The following is a 14,011-nucleotide window of genomic DNA, read 5'->3' as shown; positions in this document are numbered from 1 at the left end:
AAGAAACTCGTCAATGGCGCATCAAACGTTTTACTCCATTTTTTTGTTCCATTGGAGCAAAAAAACTTGAAAAATATTCCAATAGAACGTTACTAAACGCAGCCAAGGTGTGAAAATCATTTGCAGCCATTACTTGTGATAATTGTCCGCTGATTTACAAGTGATAACCGTTTACAACCGCAGCCCTTATGCAGTGTACACTGAGTGACGTTCTTGGGGATGTGGCCAGATGCTCTCAGCCATCCTCAATTCAGCAAGGATGTGGACTCTTGATTTACACTGAAAAACATCTCAATGTCAAATCTCATCTCAATAATCAACAGGAATAGCATATTTCAACAAGAACCAAACTGATTTCAAGAACATACAACATGAAAGTTCTATCAATTTTGGCTGCATACTGTGACACCTTAAAAATATTAAGCTTTGACATTCATCTTAATTAATCAAGAGTGTCAGGATATCTTCAGTTAGACATAGCTTTTTTAAACATCTAATCCGCAACAGAATTGTCTGATAACACTTCCAATCATCCTTTCATTCCACATAAAAGGTAAAACAGAAGAAAGAACCAAAAAAAAACGAACTATGGAGTTAATTAAATCCATCAAGTTCCCTCATCCCTCCACACCCTAATCGTTGTCGTCAATGTCTTTAGGCCTTGCTGTCAATGCTCATGGGCTCAGGCTCCTGCTTCCCAGGCTTCTGGAGAAAGATTGAAATGAGATCAACTCTGTTAGAAACTTGCAGTGAACTTCTAAAATTGACTATTTCATGAGAGTTTCAGCCACACTTACATTAGCTTCAGGCTGCTCTAGCTTGCTCATCTTAGCAAATATATTTCCATAGAACTTAGCATCCTTCTTGTTGTACTCTTTTACCTTCTCCTTGAGAACCTTGTACTCCAATTTCACATCCCTGTATTACCCATCTCACAGTGAGAATCTGAGCTCACTATAAACATATTGACAAATTCTCACCAGACAACCATTATACCATTTTTTTTTCCGCATTGCAATGAGCATTCAGGAAAGCTTAACATAAACAATATGGATCCCAAAAATAAAGACCACATCACGCTGATGGGTAATCAACATGTAAGCAGAGCAACACAGACCACTTCCAATAGCTAGTTTAGATTAGGTCCATGAACTCATTAGACGGCACTCAAACTAAAGATGGAAGGTTGGCACCATAGACTACTTTTAAGTCTTACTCAATCTTTCCATCCAACTTTAGCTTACACCATCCAATTAACATAGAATCCAGCTTCTATGACACATACCTGTTATCAGGATCAATTTCAAGAGCCTTCTTGATGTCTAACTCGGCCAGCTCGAGATCCACCAGCTGAATATATGCTTGAGCACGTCTGTAGAGAGCCTTAACATTTCTACTGTCAAGATCCAATACCTGGCAAGTATACAACCTCCTCCTGTGTCAGTGTCATCACCTCAAACAAGCAGTTAAAGAAGATAATTAATTCAACAACTGGACCTTGGTACACAGCTTCTCTGCTTGCTTGTAATCCTTCAGCTTAAGCTTGCAGGCTGCATTGTTAAGGTTACAAGTCACCTTCAATGCCTTGGCTTGTTTTTTCTCCTCCTCACTAAAGCTGCTATCATATTCAATGTACTTCGCAGCCTGTACTCCCAAAAAAATATATATACATTTCACCATTCAGTATAAATTAGGGCACTAACTACTTGTACCCAACTAGAACAAGTATATATTAATTCTACATGAAAACTCACCTTTTCATATCTCTTGGAGGCTCTTGCATATTTACCTGCCTTGAACAATGCATTTCCTTCTTCCTTTTTCTTACCAGCAGCTTCTATCTTCTCAGGGGTATTCATATCCCATGATTCCTTCTCCTGCAGGAAATTATAATGTTAACCATATCCAGAATTCGCTACTCTGAATGGTTGGACTTCGAACTACTAACTCCTCCTATTTAATCATATGCAATGGACGCAGATAGATCAAATTATACAAAACAAAATTATATGAGAAAAGCTCATGGTCCTAACCTTAACAAAGGATACAAGCTCAACTTCATAATATACAGTTGAGTAGGGAGGAACTACAGCGAGTTCCTGTTGCGATTCAGATGAACCAAAAGCATACTCTGGTGCAACTGTCACCAAGGCAATTTCCCCTTTCTTCATCGTCATAACAGCTCTATCAAGCCCATCAATAACCTGTTCTGTTTGTTTGAAACAAAAATAAAACCAGGGGATCTCCGCCATTAGCTTCAGGCAAAAGGCACAATACAATATAACAAGATAAAGCACATAATGACAAAGTAACAAAACACAATGCTTACCATCATCAGTCTTGAACTCAAAAAGTTCCTCTTCATCATGGCCTTTCTTAAAAAATACTGTTCCATCTTGTAATTTCCCAATCAACTTCACTGGTAGATGGAAAACAAATTCAGCAATGTGAGAAAAAACTAGCTTTCCCTCTTACAAGAAAATAACCTGAAGCATCCCCCTCGGTTATCATTTACCTTGGACAACAGTTCCATCGCTAGGGCGCTCATAGCCCTCTCCTTCTTTGAGGATCTTCTTCAGTACTTTCTTATCATCTGTAACTTCTGTCACCGTCTTCCAAGATACCAACTCAATAGTTATCTGAAGATTGGCATTTGGTGGAACAGCAGCTTGTCCACCAGAGGCTGGCCTTCCCTTCTCTCCAAATGCATCTGTCACCAATTAACAACAGTGATGACAAGAACCAAACCCACAGCATGGGCAGATAACTGAATACAGCACCATGTAACAAACTGAGAAACTTACATTGTGGCTTCACGGTCAACAGGACCCTTTCTCCTTTCTTCATTGTTTTCACGGCCTTGGACAATGCAGGACAGAAATACCCTGTTTGCCACCCAGAAGAAAAAACTCAGAAAATCCAAAAACAGACAATATGGCTGATAAATCATAATGCACCACAAATGAACCTTCAAAACTGACCTTCTCGGACAGTGAATTCCACTCCATCAGATTTTGAAACCAGAGTTCCATCTTCAAGTTGTGCTTCATATTTCACTGAATAAGGAGAGTAGCAATTAGAAATAAATTATCATTCACCCACTCTAGATTCAAAATGCAAGCCGGAGGTGGCACAGAAACACATACCTAGCACTTCATCTGGGTCTCTTGGGTTCTCCCATTTCTCTCCTACAGTAAGAATTTTCTTGAAAATCCCTCCATCCTTGCATATATCCTTCACACTAACCCAAGAGAGCAGCTCAACATCAAACTGAAGAGTGGCATTAGCAGGAATTTTTGGAGGAGAACCATTTTCACCATAGGCCAGCTCAGGAGGAATGGTGAAGATGGCATTCTCACCCTTCTTCATTGTTTTGATACCTTCATCCCATCCCTTGATCACTTGGCCTGTTACTCAAGAGGGTGAGTATCACATCCCCAACGATGAAAATAAGTATTTACCACATTCATCCTATTAATTGACAGCAATTCATATCAATACTACTGCAGAGGGAACCAAGTGGAGACTATACACCTAATATATTATCTTACTACAATTATTACATATTAGCTTATAAGAGAAACTAGCATCATCAACCTTAAGATGCTAATGGCGAAGGTAAATTATGAAAACAATTTAGCCAACAAAAGCTTAGCATGCATCATATAACGTAGAATACCAAAAGATTACCACATAGGAATCCAGAACACACATACAAAAAGCATTAAATGATTGTGTCAGAACATCTAATGTTTGGGTATAGGCATCACATCAATAACAATCTTTTAAGTTGTCAACTTTACTTGCAAAATTTCTACAAATTCATTCAGATCATACAAAATCAAATAGAATTTGCGTCAAGTAATGCACGTTAATCCAAACTCCAAACATGATCTATCTGGCAACCAACATGTCATTTTACAAAATGCCTAACTGTCATGAAACAAACCCCTAAAAATTGATTACCAGCCAAAAATGGAGCATCCATTAATGGGTGAATCTTAATGCAAGATTTTTTTTTTTACTTTGTGAGGAAGAGTAACAAAGCCATTCATCAGTTTTCTCCAGCAGAGGTTAGCAACAATCCCAACCACCCGCCCATAGAAAAAAGTGATAGATAACGATTAATTATAAGTTGACAGTTCAAAATAAGATAGTAAATCAAAACCCTAACCAAAGTTAGGTGGGGTGGCTAAGGACAGTACACAAGAGATCTACATGTATTATGATTGAACTCCAGACGTTCAGATGACACTTGATCCACGAAGAAATGAATAATGGGGTTTGCACTATGGTACAATAAATTTAAAATCGTTCATGCACAAACCATACGTAAATAATCAAAGCTAACAATGCTCAGAAACAAGAACAGGGAGCCTCCATGGTAAACAAAGTAAAAGGGTTTCAACAAAAATAAGAAATTACTTTCCCACAGGAAAACCTATCACAAGCAGATCAAAAACCAGGTTTTCCACAGAAATTCGAGCAAATGGGATAAAAGAATTACCTTGGCCAAGCGTGAATTTGAATGGGGTCCCCCTATCCCTGCTTGAATCGAAATGGGTGCCATCAAGCAAGGTTCCAGTGTAATGAACTGCATATCAACAGACCAATCAACATCAACAAACCCATCAAACACCCAAAATCCGAAAGCTAATTGTGGGATTCAAAGAAGCTCAACAAATACCTTCAACTTCGTCACCATTTTCAGGGGTATCCCATCCTTCACCTTCCTTGACAACCTTCTTCTTCAAGCCCTGCTTCCCAATCTCTTTCTCCTCTCCAACTTTGAAAGTCGGGGTCATATCGGGAAGATCCATGTCCTCGTTCATCTCATCAGCTGGTGGGATATCGAACTCCTCATCCATGGCTTAACGGAGAAATCAACACAAACGAAACAACAAAGAAAACGAGATGTAGGCGAAGCGTGTAGTGCGAGCTCTTCTCCAATTAAACGACTGAACCAATTGCTTGTGAAACGATGTTGCAAAGGAGGAGCTTTATGGGGCAAGGTAGCGAAGGTGAGAGAAGCCTAGCTGGGTTCTAGAGAGTTCTAAAAGGGTTTAGAGAGAATTGTTGGGGAAGGAGAATAGAGGAAAGGTACGAAGGGTCAGGATGGTTCCAGAGATATCTTTTGACGGGCTAAACAGCTTTCTCGAATCTTGTGCTCATCTGTTACAAGGGATGTGAAAATGAAAATAGTATTTTATCAAAAAAAAAAATTTGTAAATAATGTTGTTACCCCCAAAAAAACATGAAATTTGTAGTGTTGGAAAACCACATTTAGAGTCGGGCAAGAGTAGAAACCTCTATAAATCCAATCACACTTGTTGGATCTTCGAAGTCATTTATTTTTTATTTTTTATTTCATTTTTATTTTTTGTGTTAGGGTTAACTTTAATTTATACTAGTACTTCTTACATTGTTGGTCAGATTCAGGTTGAACTTCTGAAATTAGTATTATTATAATTCATGTTAAATAAGTGATGACACGAAAAACTATTGAAGTAGATATCAGGAGCCTTCTCCATGAATTAAAGAAAGCGAAGAAAGAATGATGGGACGTGGCTAATGTGATGCCTCACTTTCTAAACTCGGTTTAATTACCTGTATTGACTTGGTTTGATCATATAGGGGCTGAATCGGAGCGAACTGATGCAAGTACCATATGAAACATGGTAGCAAGAGTGACCATGAACTCGGGTTGACCCGATAAGACCGAGCGGATACCAAATGTAATATGTGCACCGAAGCCTTGCACTTGCACGTACCACGAGGCCATATACAAGAAGTAAGGGTACATGCTAATAAATTTGGGTGCCTATGCAATTTAATAATAAGTATGAGTTTGTCCCCATTGAAGTCCAAGTGGAACAATAGCAATGGGCTGACTAGAATGGTATACTCACCTGAGAATACCCACCTGAGAATGCCCACCTAAGATGTACCCACCTATGACTAGAAGATGTTTTTGGGGGCTCATGTCACACCCGTGTTCTCACAGAACCGGGCCAATGACCAGGTTAACACCGGTTAACCCAAACCTGTCAGGATCATCAGATACTGTATTCCACCACATCATACACACAACTAATATAAGCTCATCAGATCAGCGGAAGACTAAGTTTCACCTGTGAATAATCTCATATACTTGATACCCGAATTGTGATACAATTATTATATACATGTGGGCCCGAAGGCATGATATTTACACAATAAAAATAAGATTCAAATATCAAGTACATAAGGGAAATCCACCAAAACAATCAGAGTACACAGCTCGGTTCGGTATCAAGGCTAGAGCTCAGCTCGGCATCAAGGGTTGAGCCCAGCTCGGCATCACATAGAAGAGCTCAGCTCGGCCTCAGAAGTAGAGCTCAGCACGGCCTTAAAGGTGGAGCTCAGCTCGGCCTCAGAACTGCTGTCCCGCAGCATAGCTCTCGCACGAGCAGTCAGTGCCGTGCTCTAACTCCTCAGGGGTCCACCAGTCCTCTTCAGGAAACTCGACTGTGGGACCCACCCCATGCTCCTCAGATGTATGACCTACAAAATCATCTAAAAAGGGGTGTACACGTGGGATGAGCTCACTAGCTCAGTAAGTAGAAAGATGGACCACACAACAGTCCACACATCACAACACATCATATGCACTACATGCCATGCTATACATTTTAAATCACATCCACCTAAGCAACATTACTAAGTCCTTTGTTTTAGTGCTACTACAACCACAGTGCACGTATACTCCGGGTACGAGCCGCGAACTCCCTCCCGCGATACGCCCATAGGGCTGTCGGAGAAGGCCCACCGTGAGTACTCGAAAAAGTAAAGACAATGCCGTCCACGGCTCTCAACAGAAATGTAAATGACTGAAAATAAAGGTGCTGACTCCAGCAATTTAAAAGCAGTACGATTGGCCCTCTTGAATGTACCACCGGGGTTGCCGACTGTCCTACATGACCCGTCGGGCGTTATGTCTAACCGCCACAGTGACCCGACACCGCGACCACTGCTTCCCCCCAAATGATAACCCAACACCTTAACCCCTGTTGGGAAGGGTCGTAGCACGGGATGGTGAAAATCCTAATACCGCATGCTCCTATATGATAATAGTACGATTGCATAGTGCCTCCGTCTCCCATTCCACGGGCCACCAATACACTCGTTTCCAAGCCGACTATGGCATCTAGTCTATCAATGCATCATGCACCATGATGTCCACATTCAACATATAAACATCTCATTCAATTGGCATTTAGAAAGTAAACATAGCACATATGCATAATAATGTGAGGAATGACTAAACTACATAGCATATTCATGATGGCATGACTAGACTAGATATAATTAAATGAATGCCAAACAATGCCTTCAAACAAGGCCAAACATCCACTCCTCACTTACCTGTAGCGTACAAGGATTCCCGTTCGGTACGGGTGAGATCCGATGCGAATCGGGTAGGATTTGGTGAACCTAACATAATTGAGCGGGGTTAGTACTTCACCATTTTAGAATCAAAATTAACACGATCCGATGATAAAATCATGTTTAGAACGTTAAAAGAAGGTCACACGTCCGATTTGGGTTCGATCGGACATAAGGATCACCTTCGGGGCCACACAGGTGGGTTAGACAGGTGGGTAGTCTGGCCCACCGGTCCTACCCACCGGTTGGGACCGGCGGGTAGGGGTCCGCCGGTATGGCCCACCGGTTCCACCTGTCGGTTGGGCCAGGGGCCCCTGCTAGGATCGGCGGGTAGGATGGCCCACCGGTTGGCCCACCGGTTGGGCCCGAAGGCCCCCTGCCTTCTCAGGTGGGTGCCCACAGGCGGGTAGGGGCCCACCGGTTGCACCCACCGATCTTGGCGGAAAACACCCTGTTTCTTCCCAACTTTCTCTATTCTTTGGGGATTCAAATGGAGCTTTTCCCAACCCATTCTTCACACCTTCAAGGTCCTATAGGATGGTTATAGCCTAGATCTAGATTAAATTCAAGTGATGGGAAACCATCTTACCTTCTTTGCTCAAGAACAACCTCAAACCCTCCAAATCACTTCAAACCCACAATGCTTCTTCCCCCTTGTCAATATTTCTTCAAATCCTTCAAGAGCAACACATAAATCATCTATTAAACCTTAGATTCATCATTTCAAAGGGGATTTACAAGATCTCAAGAAACCATACTCGAATCAAGGGTTCAAAGCTTGGGTATGGTGAATGTTTACAAAACCCAACTTTGCTTACCTCTAACTGTAGATCTAGAGTTGAAGATCACTCTCCCGGCGCCGGAATGGGAAGATCAAGCTTCGGCGCCGCTGAAATCCTCCTCTTCTTCCTCTTCCTTCTCTTCCCTTCTTCTTCCCTTTCTTTTCTCTCTCCTCTTTACTATCCTCACCAACGTACGGGTGACATAAATGGAAAGAAAAGAAAAACATAAAGCTATATATATAATTCCTAAATAAGTGAATAGTGCACATGGATGGGTCACTCAGGTGGGTGGGTGCACCCACCTGTCCGCCCACCTGAGGGCCAAAACTTGGGATTTTGACAGGGTTCGGGCCTCGGCACAAACCCCACCCCTAGCATACGATGTAGCATACGTATATACCTTAAAATACGGATATAATACCTTCTTTATCTGTACATGGCCTTATGGTAGGTGCATGTACACGGCTTGGGCACTCCCGTCTCTTTTGGCACTGGCTCGGACTTGTCGGGCCAGTCGGTGTTTAAGGTCACCCGTGCCATCATAGCCCATAAGGAACCCGCTCTAATTTCCTCTGGCTCGGTTCATGCATGGTTAAACCGGTTCAACCATGAAATCAGACCGGGTTTAAGAAGCAGGGTATTACATTACCCCCCCTTCTGAAAAATTTCGTCCTCGAAATTGCGTACCTGTTTGATAAAAAAGATGATGGTACTTGGCTTGCATTTCATCCTCTACCTCCCAAGATACTTCTTCAAGTGAGTGATCAGCCCATCGCACCTTTACATAGGAAATGGAGCGGTTACGAAGGGTTTTCACCTTCCGGTCCAAAATTTCAGCTGGCTGTTCTGTATAGGTCATATCAGCTTCTAGGTACTCTGGTTCCACGGGTAGTACATGAGATGGATCATGTACGTATCTCTTCAGCATGGATACATGGAATACATTGTGAACATCCCCAAGCGAAGGTGGCAGAGCAAGCATGTAGGCTACTGAGCCAACCCGGGATAAGATCTCAAATGGTCCAATGTATCTTGGGCTCAACTTCCCCTTTCTGTGAAACCTTTGCAACCCTTTAGTAGGAGAGATCTTGAGAAATACCTTTTCTCCTGGCTGAAATTCAATGTCTTTTCTACGGGTGTCCGCATAGCTCTTTTGACAGGACTGAGCTGCTTTAATCCGTTCTCTAATAACGTCGACTTTGTCACAAGTCATCTGTATCATCTCAAGTCCTAACATTCGACGTTCACCTACCTCATCCCAATACAAAGGAGTTCTGCACTTTCTGCCATATAACGCCTCATACGGAGCCATCCCAATTGTAGCTTGGTAACTGTTGTTATATGCAAACTCCATAAGAGGTATATATTCTTCCCAACTACCACTCATCTCCATTGTACATGCCCTGAGCATGTCTTCTAATATCTGTATGGTTCGCTCCGACTGACCATCCGTCTGTGGGTGAAAAGTCGTACTCAAATTCAGCTGTGATCCCAAGGCACGCTGTAAGCTTTTCCAAAATCTAAAAGTGAACCTTGGGTCCCTATCTGAAACAATGCTCACTGGCACTCCATGTAAGCGCACTATATTGTCCATGTAAAGTTGTGCTAGTTTGGCCATGGAGAACTTGGTATTGATGGGAATGAAATGAACAGTCTTGGTGAGCCGATCAACGATCACCCATTTCGCGTCCATTCCCTTAGGTGTACTTGGTAGTCCGGTGATGAAGTCCATTGTAATCCTTTCCCAGTTCCATTCTGGTACTGGGAGTGGCTGAAGAGTACCATAAGGTCGATGCCTCTCAGCTTTTACTTTCTGGCATGTAAGACAAGTCGCCACATACAGAGCTATGGTGACTTTCATGTTTGGCCACCAGTAACTTTGTTTGAGGTCTTTGTACATCTTGGTACTTCCTGAGTGAAATGAGTACTCAGAGCTATGTGCTTCTCGTACTATCTTGTCTTGCATATCCAAATCATCGAGTACACACAATCTGTCTCGAAACATCAATGCCCCATCACTGGCTAAAGCAAAATCTGGGTCGTTCATAGTTTGATCTTAAACCTTAACTTTGATCCGCTGCAATTTAGGATCCAAAGGTTGCTTTATTATCACCTCTTGCCTAATTGCCGGATGCACCTGTAGAGCCGTCAAGGATACAATCAACCATTTAAGGTTTTCTGGTTGAGGTTCAAGCTCTAAGGTTGCACCTTCATATAAGAGGGTTTCATCCATTAGCATCGCCTCTTACACGAGTGGTGAGCTGATTGCTAAGTATGAGAGTGACACCGTCTGTGTCTTCCGACTCAATGCATCTGCCACTACATTTGCCTTGCCGGGATGATATTGAATGTCGCAGTCATAATCCTTCATGAGTTCAAGCCATCTCCTCTGTCTCATGTTCAAATCCTTCTGGGTGAAGAAGTACTTCATGCTTTTGTGATCACTGTATATCTCACACTTCTCCCCATACAAATAATGTCGTCAGATCTTAAGGGCGAAAATGACTGCAGCTAGTTCCAAGTCATGAGTGGGGTAATTCTTCTCATACTCCTTTAATTGTCGGGATGCATACGCTATTACCTTACCGCGTTGCATGAGAACACAACCCAAACCAACTTTGGAAGCATCGGTATAGACTGTCATTCCACCTGTGCCTTCAGGAATAGTCAGCACAGGGGCAGTCACCAACTTTTCTGTCAATTCCTGGAAGTTCTTCTCACATTCCTCTGCCCAGTCGAATTTCACACCCTTTTTAGTCAACTTGGTCATTGGTGCTGAGATCCGAGCAAAATTCTCAATGAAGCGCCGGTAGTATCCAGCCAAACCCAAGAAGCTTCTAATTTCAGTAACATTCTTGGGGCTTTCCCATTCCACTACTGCTTTCACCTTAGCAGGATCTACTTCGATTTTGGCTTTAGACACTAGGTGCCCCAGGAATCCAACTTGTTCAAGCCAGAATTCACACTTGCTGTACTTGGCAAACAACTGTTGATCTCTCAACCTCTGTAACACCATTCTCAAGTGTTGAGTGTGCTCCTCTTCGGTCTTGGAGTAGATCAAGATATCGTCAATAAAAACAATTACCCATTTGTCGAGCACATCCTGAAATACTCGATTCATTAGATCCATGAATGCTGCCGGTGCATTGGTTAACCCGAAAGACAACACTAGGAACTCATAGTGACCGTATCGAGTCCTAAATGCTGTTTTGGGTATATCACTGTTCTTTATCTTGAGCTGATAATAGCCGGACCGAAGGTCTATCTTTGAAAATACTCTGGCTCCCTGCAACTGATCAAATAAATCATCAATGCGTGGCAATGGATACCGGTTCTTAATGGTTAGCTTATTCAACTCCCGGTAATCTATGCACATACGCAAACTACCATCCTTCTTCTTGACAAACAACACCGGGGCACCCCAAGGTGAAACACTTGGGCGAATAAACCCCTTTTCTAATAAATCCTGCAACTGCATCTGCAACTCCTTCAATTCAGCTGGTGCCATCCTGTATGGAGCCTTAGATACCGGAGCTGCTCCAGGAGTCAAGTCTATGGCAAACTCCAACTCTCTATCAGGTGGTAAATGCATCAGATCATCTGGGAAAACATCGGGAAACTCTTTAACCACCTTTACCTCTTCTAGAGGTGTAATCCTTGCATCAACATCAAGTACCGATGCCAAGTAACCATGACATCCACTTTCTAGCAATTTTACCGCTTGAAGAGCAGAGACAAGGACCTTCTTCACTCTTCTCATGGGATCTGCTCGGTATACCAATTCTTTCCCTTCGTCATCTGTCACCCTTATCAGCTTTTCAGCACAGATCACATTAGCTCGATGAGCCGACAACCAATCCATACCCAATATAACATCAAAATTCTGCATATTAAACTTAATGAGTTGCGCATCAAGATTCTTCCCACTAATTTCCACTGGGCACGGCCCATACACTTCCTTCAACTGTGCAACTTTACCAGTAGGCATACTAACAATCATTCCATAGTCTAGGATCCTAGGTGACATCCCAAGTTCCAAGCCCACCTATCTTTGGGTCTCTGGCCCACCTGAGTTCCCAAAACTCAATTTCTAGGCTTTGGTGTAATCGACAGGCATGAAATCGGTGGGCCACGAAGCCCACCTGTCTTTGACTCATGCCCACCTGTCTTTCCAGAATGCCCATAATGGGTCCAAATTGGATGGGTAACCCCCATTTATGATTCTAAACCCAATTTTAGTGTTCAAATATGATGATTTTAACCCCAAAATAGTGAAATGCTAAACTATTATGTTTATAATAGGTTACATTTATTATACACATACCCACACATCAGATCTCTTACGTGTCGAGTATAAATACCGTGTACATACACAAGTAAGTGGGGAGTGGACTCTGATTAAATTTCATAATGTTATGCATCATTTAACATATGTTAATCTAGCTATGTTATCATATCATTTGTGTGTAGAGTAGACATCATATATGCCATATCACGCATTTAAATGTGCATTTACATAATATGCTATGCTTTGTGTTATGATTGAATATTCATTATGTCTTGATGTATGTGATGGAGGGATCTCATTTGGACATGATATGCATGCTAGATTTTAGATGCCGTAACTAGCTTAGAAATGAATGCATGGTGGCTCGTGGAATGTGACGTGGTGCCATTGTGTAATCGTACTATGCTCATGTAGAAGCATGTAGCTAGGATTTATATACCTCTTTATACTACGATCTTTCCCAATAAGGGTTTACTTGTTGGGTTACTATTGGGGGAAAGCATCGGGTTATGGTTTTCGAACTCTTGCAGCGGTTAGAAGTATGTACGACTGATCGTTAGGATAGTCGGTAACCCCAATGATATATTCAGAGGACCGATCGTACGGCTTTTATTTTGGGTGGAGTCACCCATTTACTTTCTATCATTTAAATTTGTTGGGAGTCAGCTTACATTTTAAATTCCTATACCAACAGTGGGCCTTCTCCGATAACCCTATGGGTGTATCGCGGGATGGGGTTCGTTGCTCGTACCCAAGGCATACGCGCACTGTGATTGTGAGTAGCACATAGCCTATGACCTAGTAATGTTGTTAGGCTAATAGGATTAAAATGAATTGCATACATATAGGCGCATTTGTGTTGCGCCTGTTTATATGGTTTTTTCTTGTGTGGTCTTCTTTTTCACTTACTGGGCTAGTGAGCTCATCCCACGTGTACAACTCTTTTAAGGTGATTTTACAGTTTACCCACCTAAAGATTAGGAGCCGAGCCCCACTGTGGAGTTTCCCTCTAAGGATTGGTGGGTCCCTAATGAGTTCGTGCACGGTGCCGATTGCACGTGCTAGGATTGTGCTACATGGCAGCAGTGATTCTTGAGTGATTCTTTTTTATTCTTTTTTATATACTCCCTTTTGATTACTTGACGCTTAAATTGTTATATTTTTGTATATATATCATGCCTTCAGGCCTAAATGTATATAACTTTTATGACTCAATTTGGGTATCAAGTATTTGGGAAACAATTACAGGTATTATTATGAATAGGTCTTCCGCTGAAAATACAGGTCTTATCTTAGTTTAGTAGATGTATGTTGTATTGCAGTTACTGCATTGTTGATCCTGGTAGGTTTGTGAGTTAATTGGAGTTAACTCGGTCACTAGCTCGGTTCTGTGCGAGTGGGGTGTGGCAATTGAAGTCTAGAGTGACTCATAAATTTTGTATAATCTAGTCACAAAGACTAACAATTGCTTGTGGCCATGGAGCTTGATCCCCTACTTTTGGATGTCTACAAGTTA

At 42.0% G+C, this 14,011-nt stretch overlaps 1 protein-coding gene across 1 annotated transcript; it reads right to left on the bottom strand.

The window, feature by feature from the left end:
• Positions 1-403: 403 nt before the first annotated feature.
• On the bottom strand, positions 404-5,100 carry LOC122058237 (peptidyl-prolyl cis-trans isomerase FKBP62-like). The gene is made up of 13 exons (XM_042620827.1): positions 4,688-5,100; positions 4,508-4,594; positions 3,147-3,407; positions 2,982-3,056; positions 2,805-2,885; positions 2,516-2,710; positions 2,330-2,419; positions 2,034-2,209; positions 1,755-1,877; positions 1,498-1,644; positions 1,286-1,413; positions 798-918; positions 404-705 (listed from the first exon to the last, which is right to left on the bottom strand). Exons 1-13 carry the CDS (start codon positions 4,866-4,868, stop codon positions 655-657), a joined length of 1,716 nt encoding a protein of 571 aa, XP_042476761.1. The 5' UTR covers positions 4,869-5,100; the 3' UTR covers positions 404-654.
• Positions 5,101-14,011: the final 8,911 nt, after the last annotated feature.

This window comes from Macadamia integrifolia, chromosome 12, assembly GCF_013358625.1.
Source record: "Macadamia integrifolia cultivar HAES 741 chromosome 12, SCU_Mint_v3, whole genome shotgun sequence".
NCBI lineage: Eukaryota > Viridiplantae > Streptophyta > Magnoliopsida > Proteales > Proteaceae > Macadamia > Macadamia integrifolia.
Note: the sequence above shows the minus strand (reverse complement) of the source record. Positions and strands in the feature narration are given on the sequence as shown.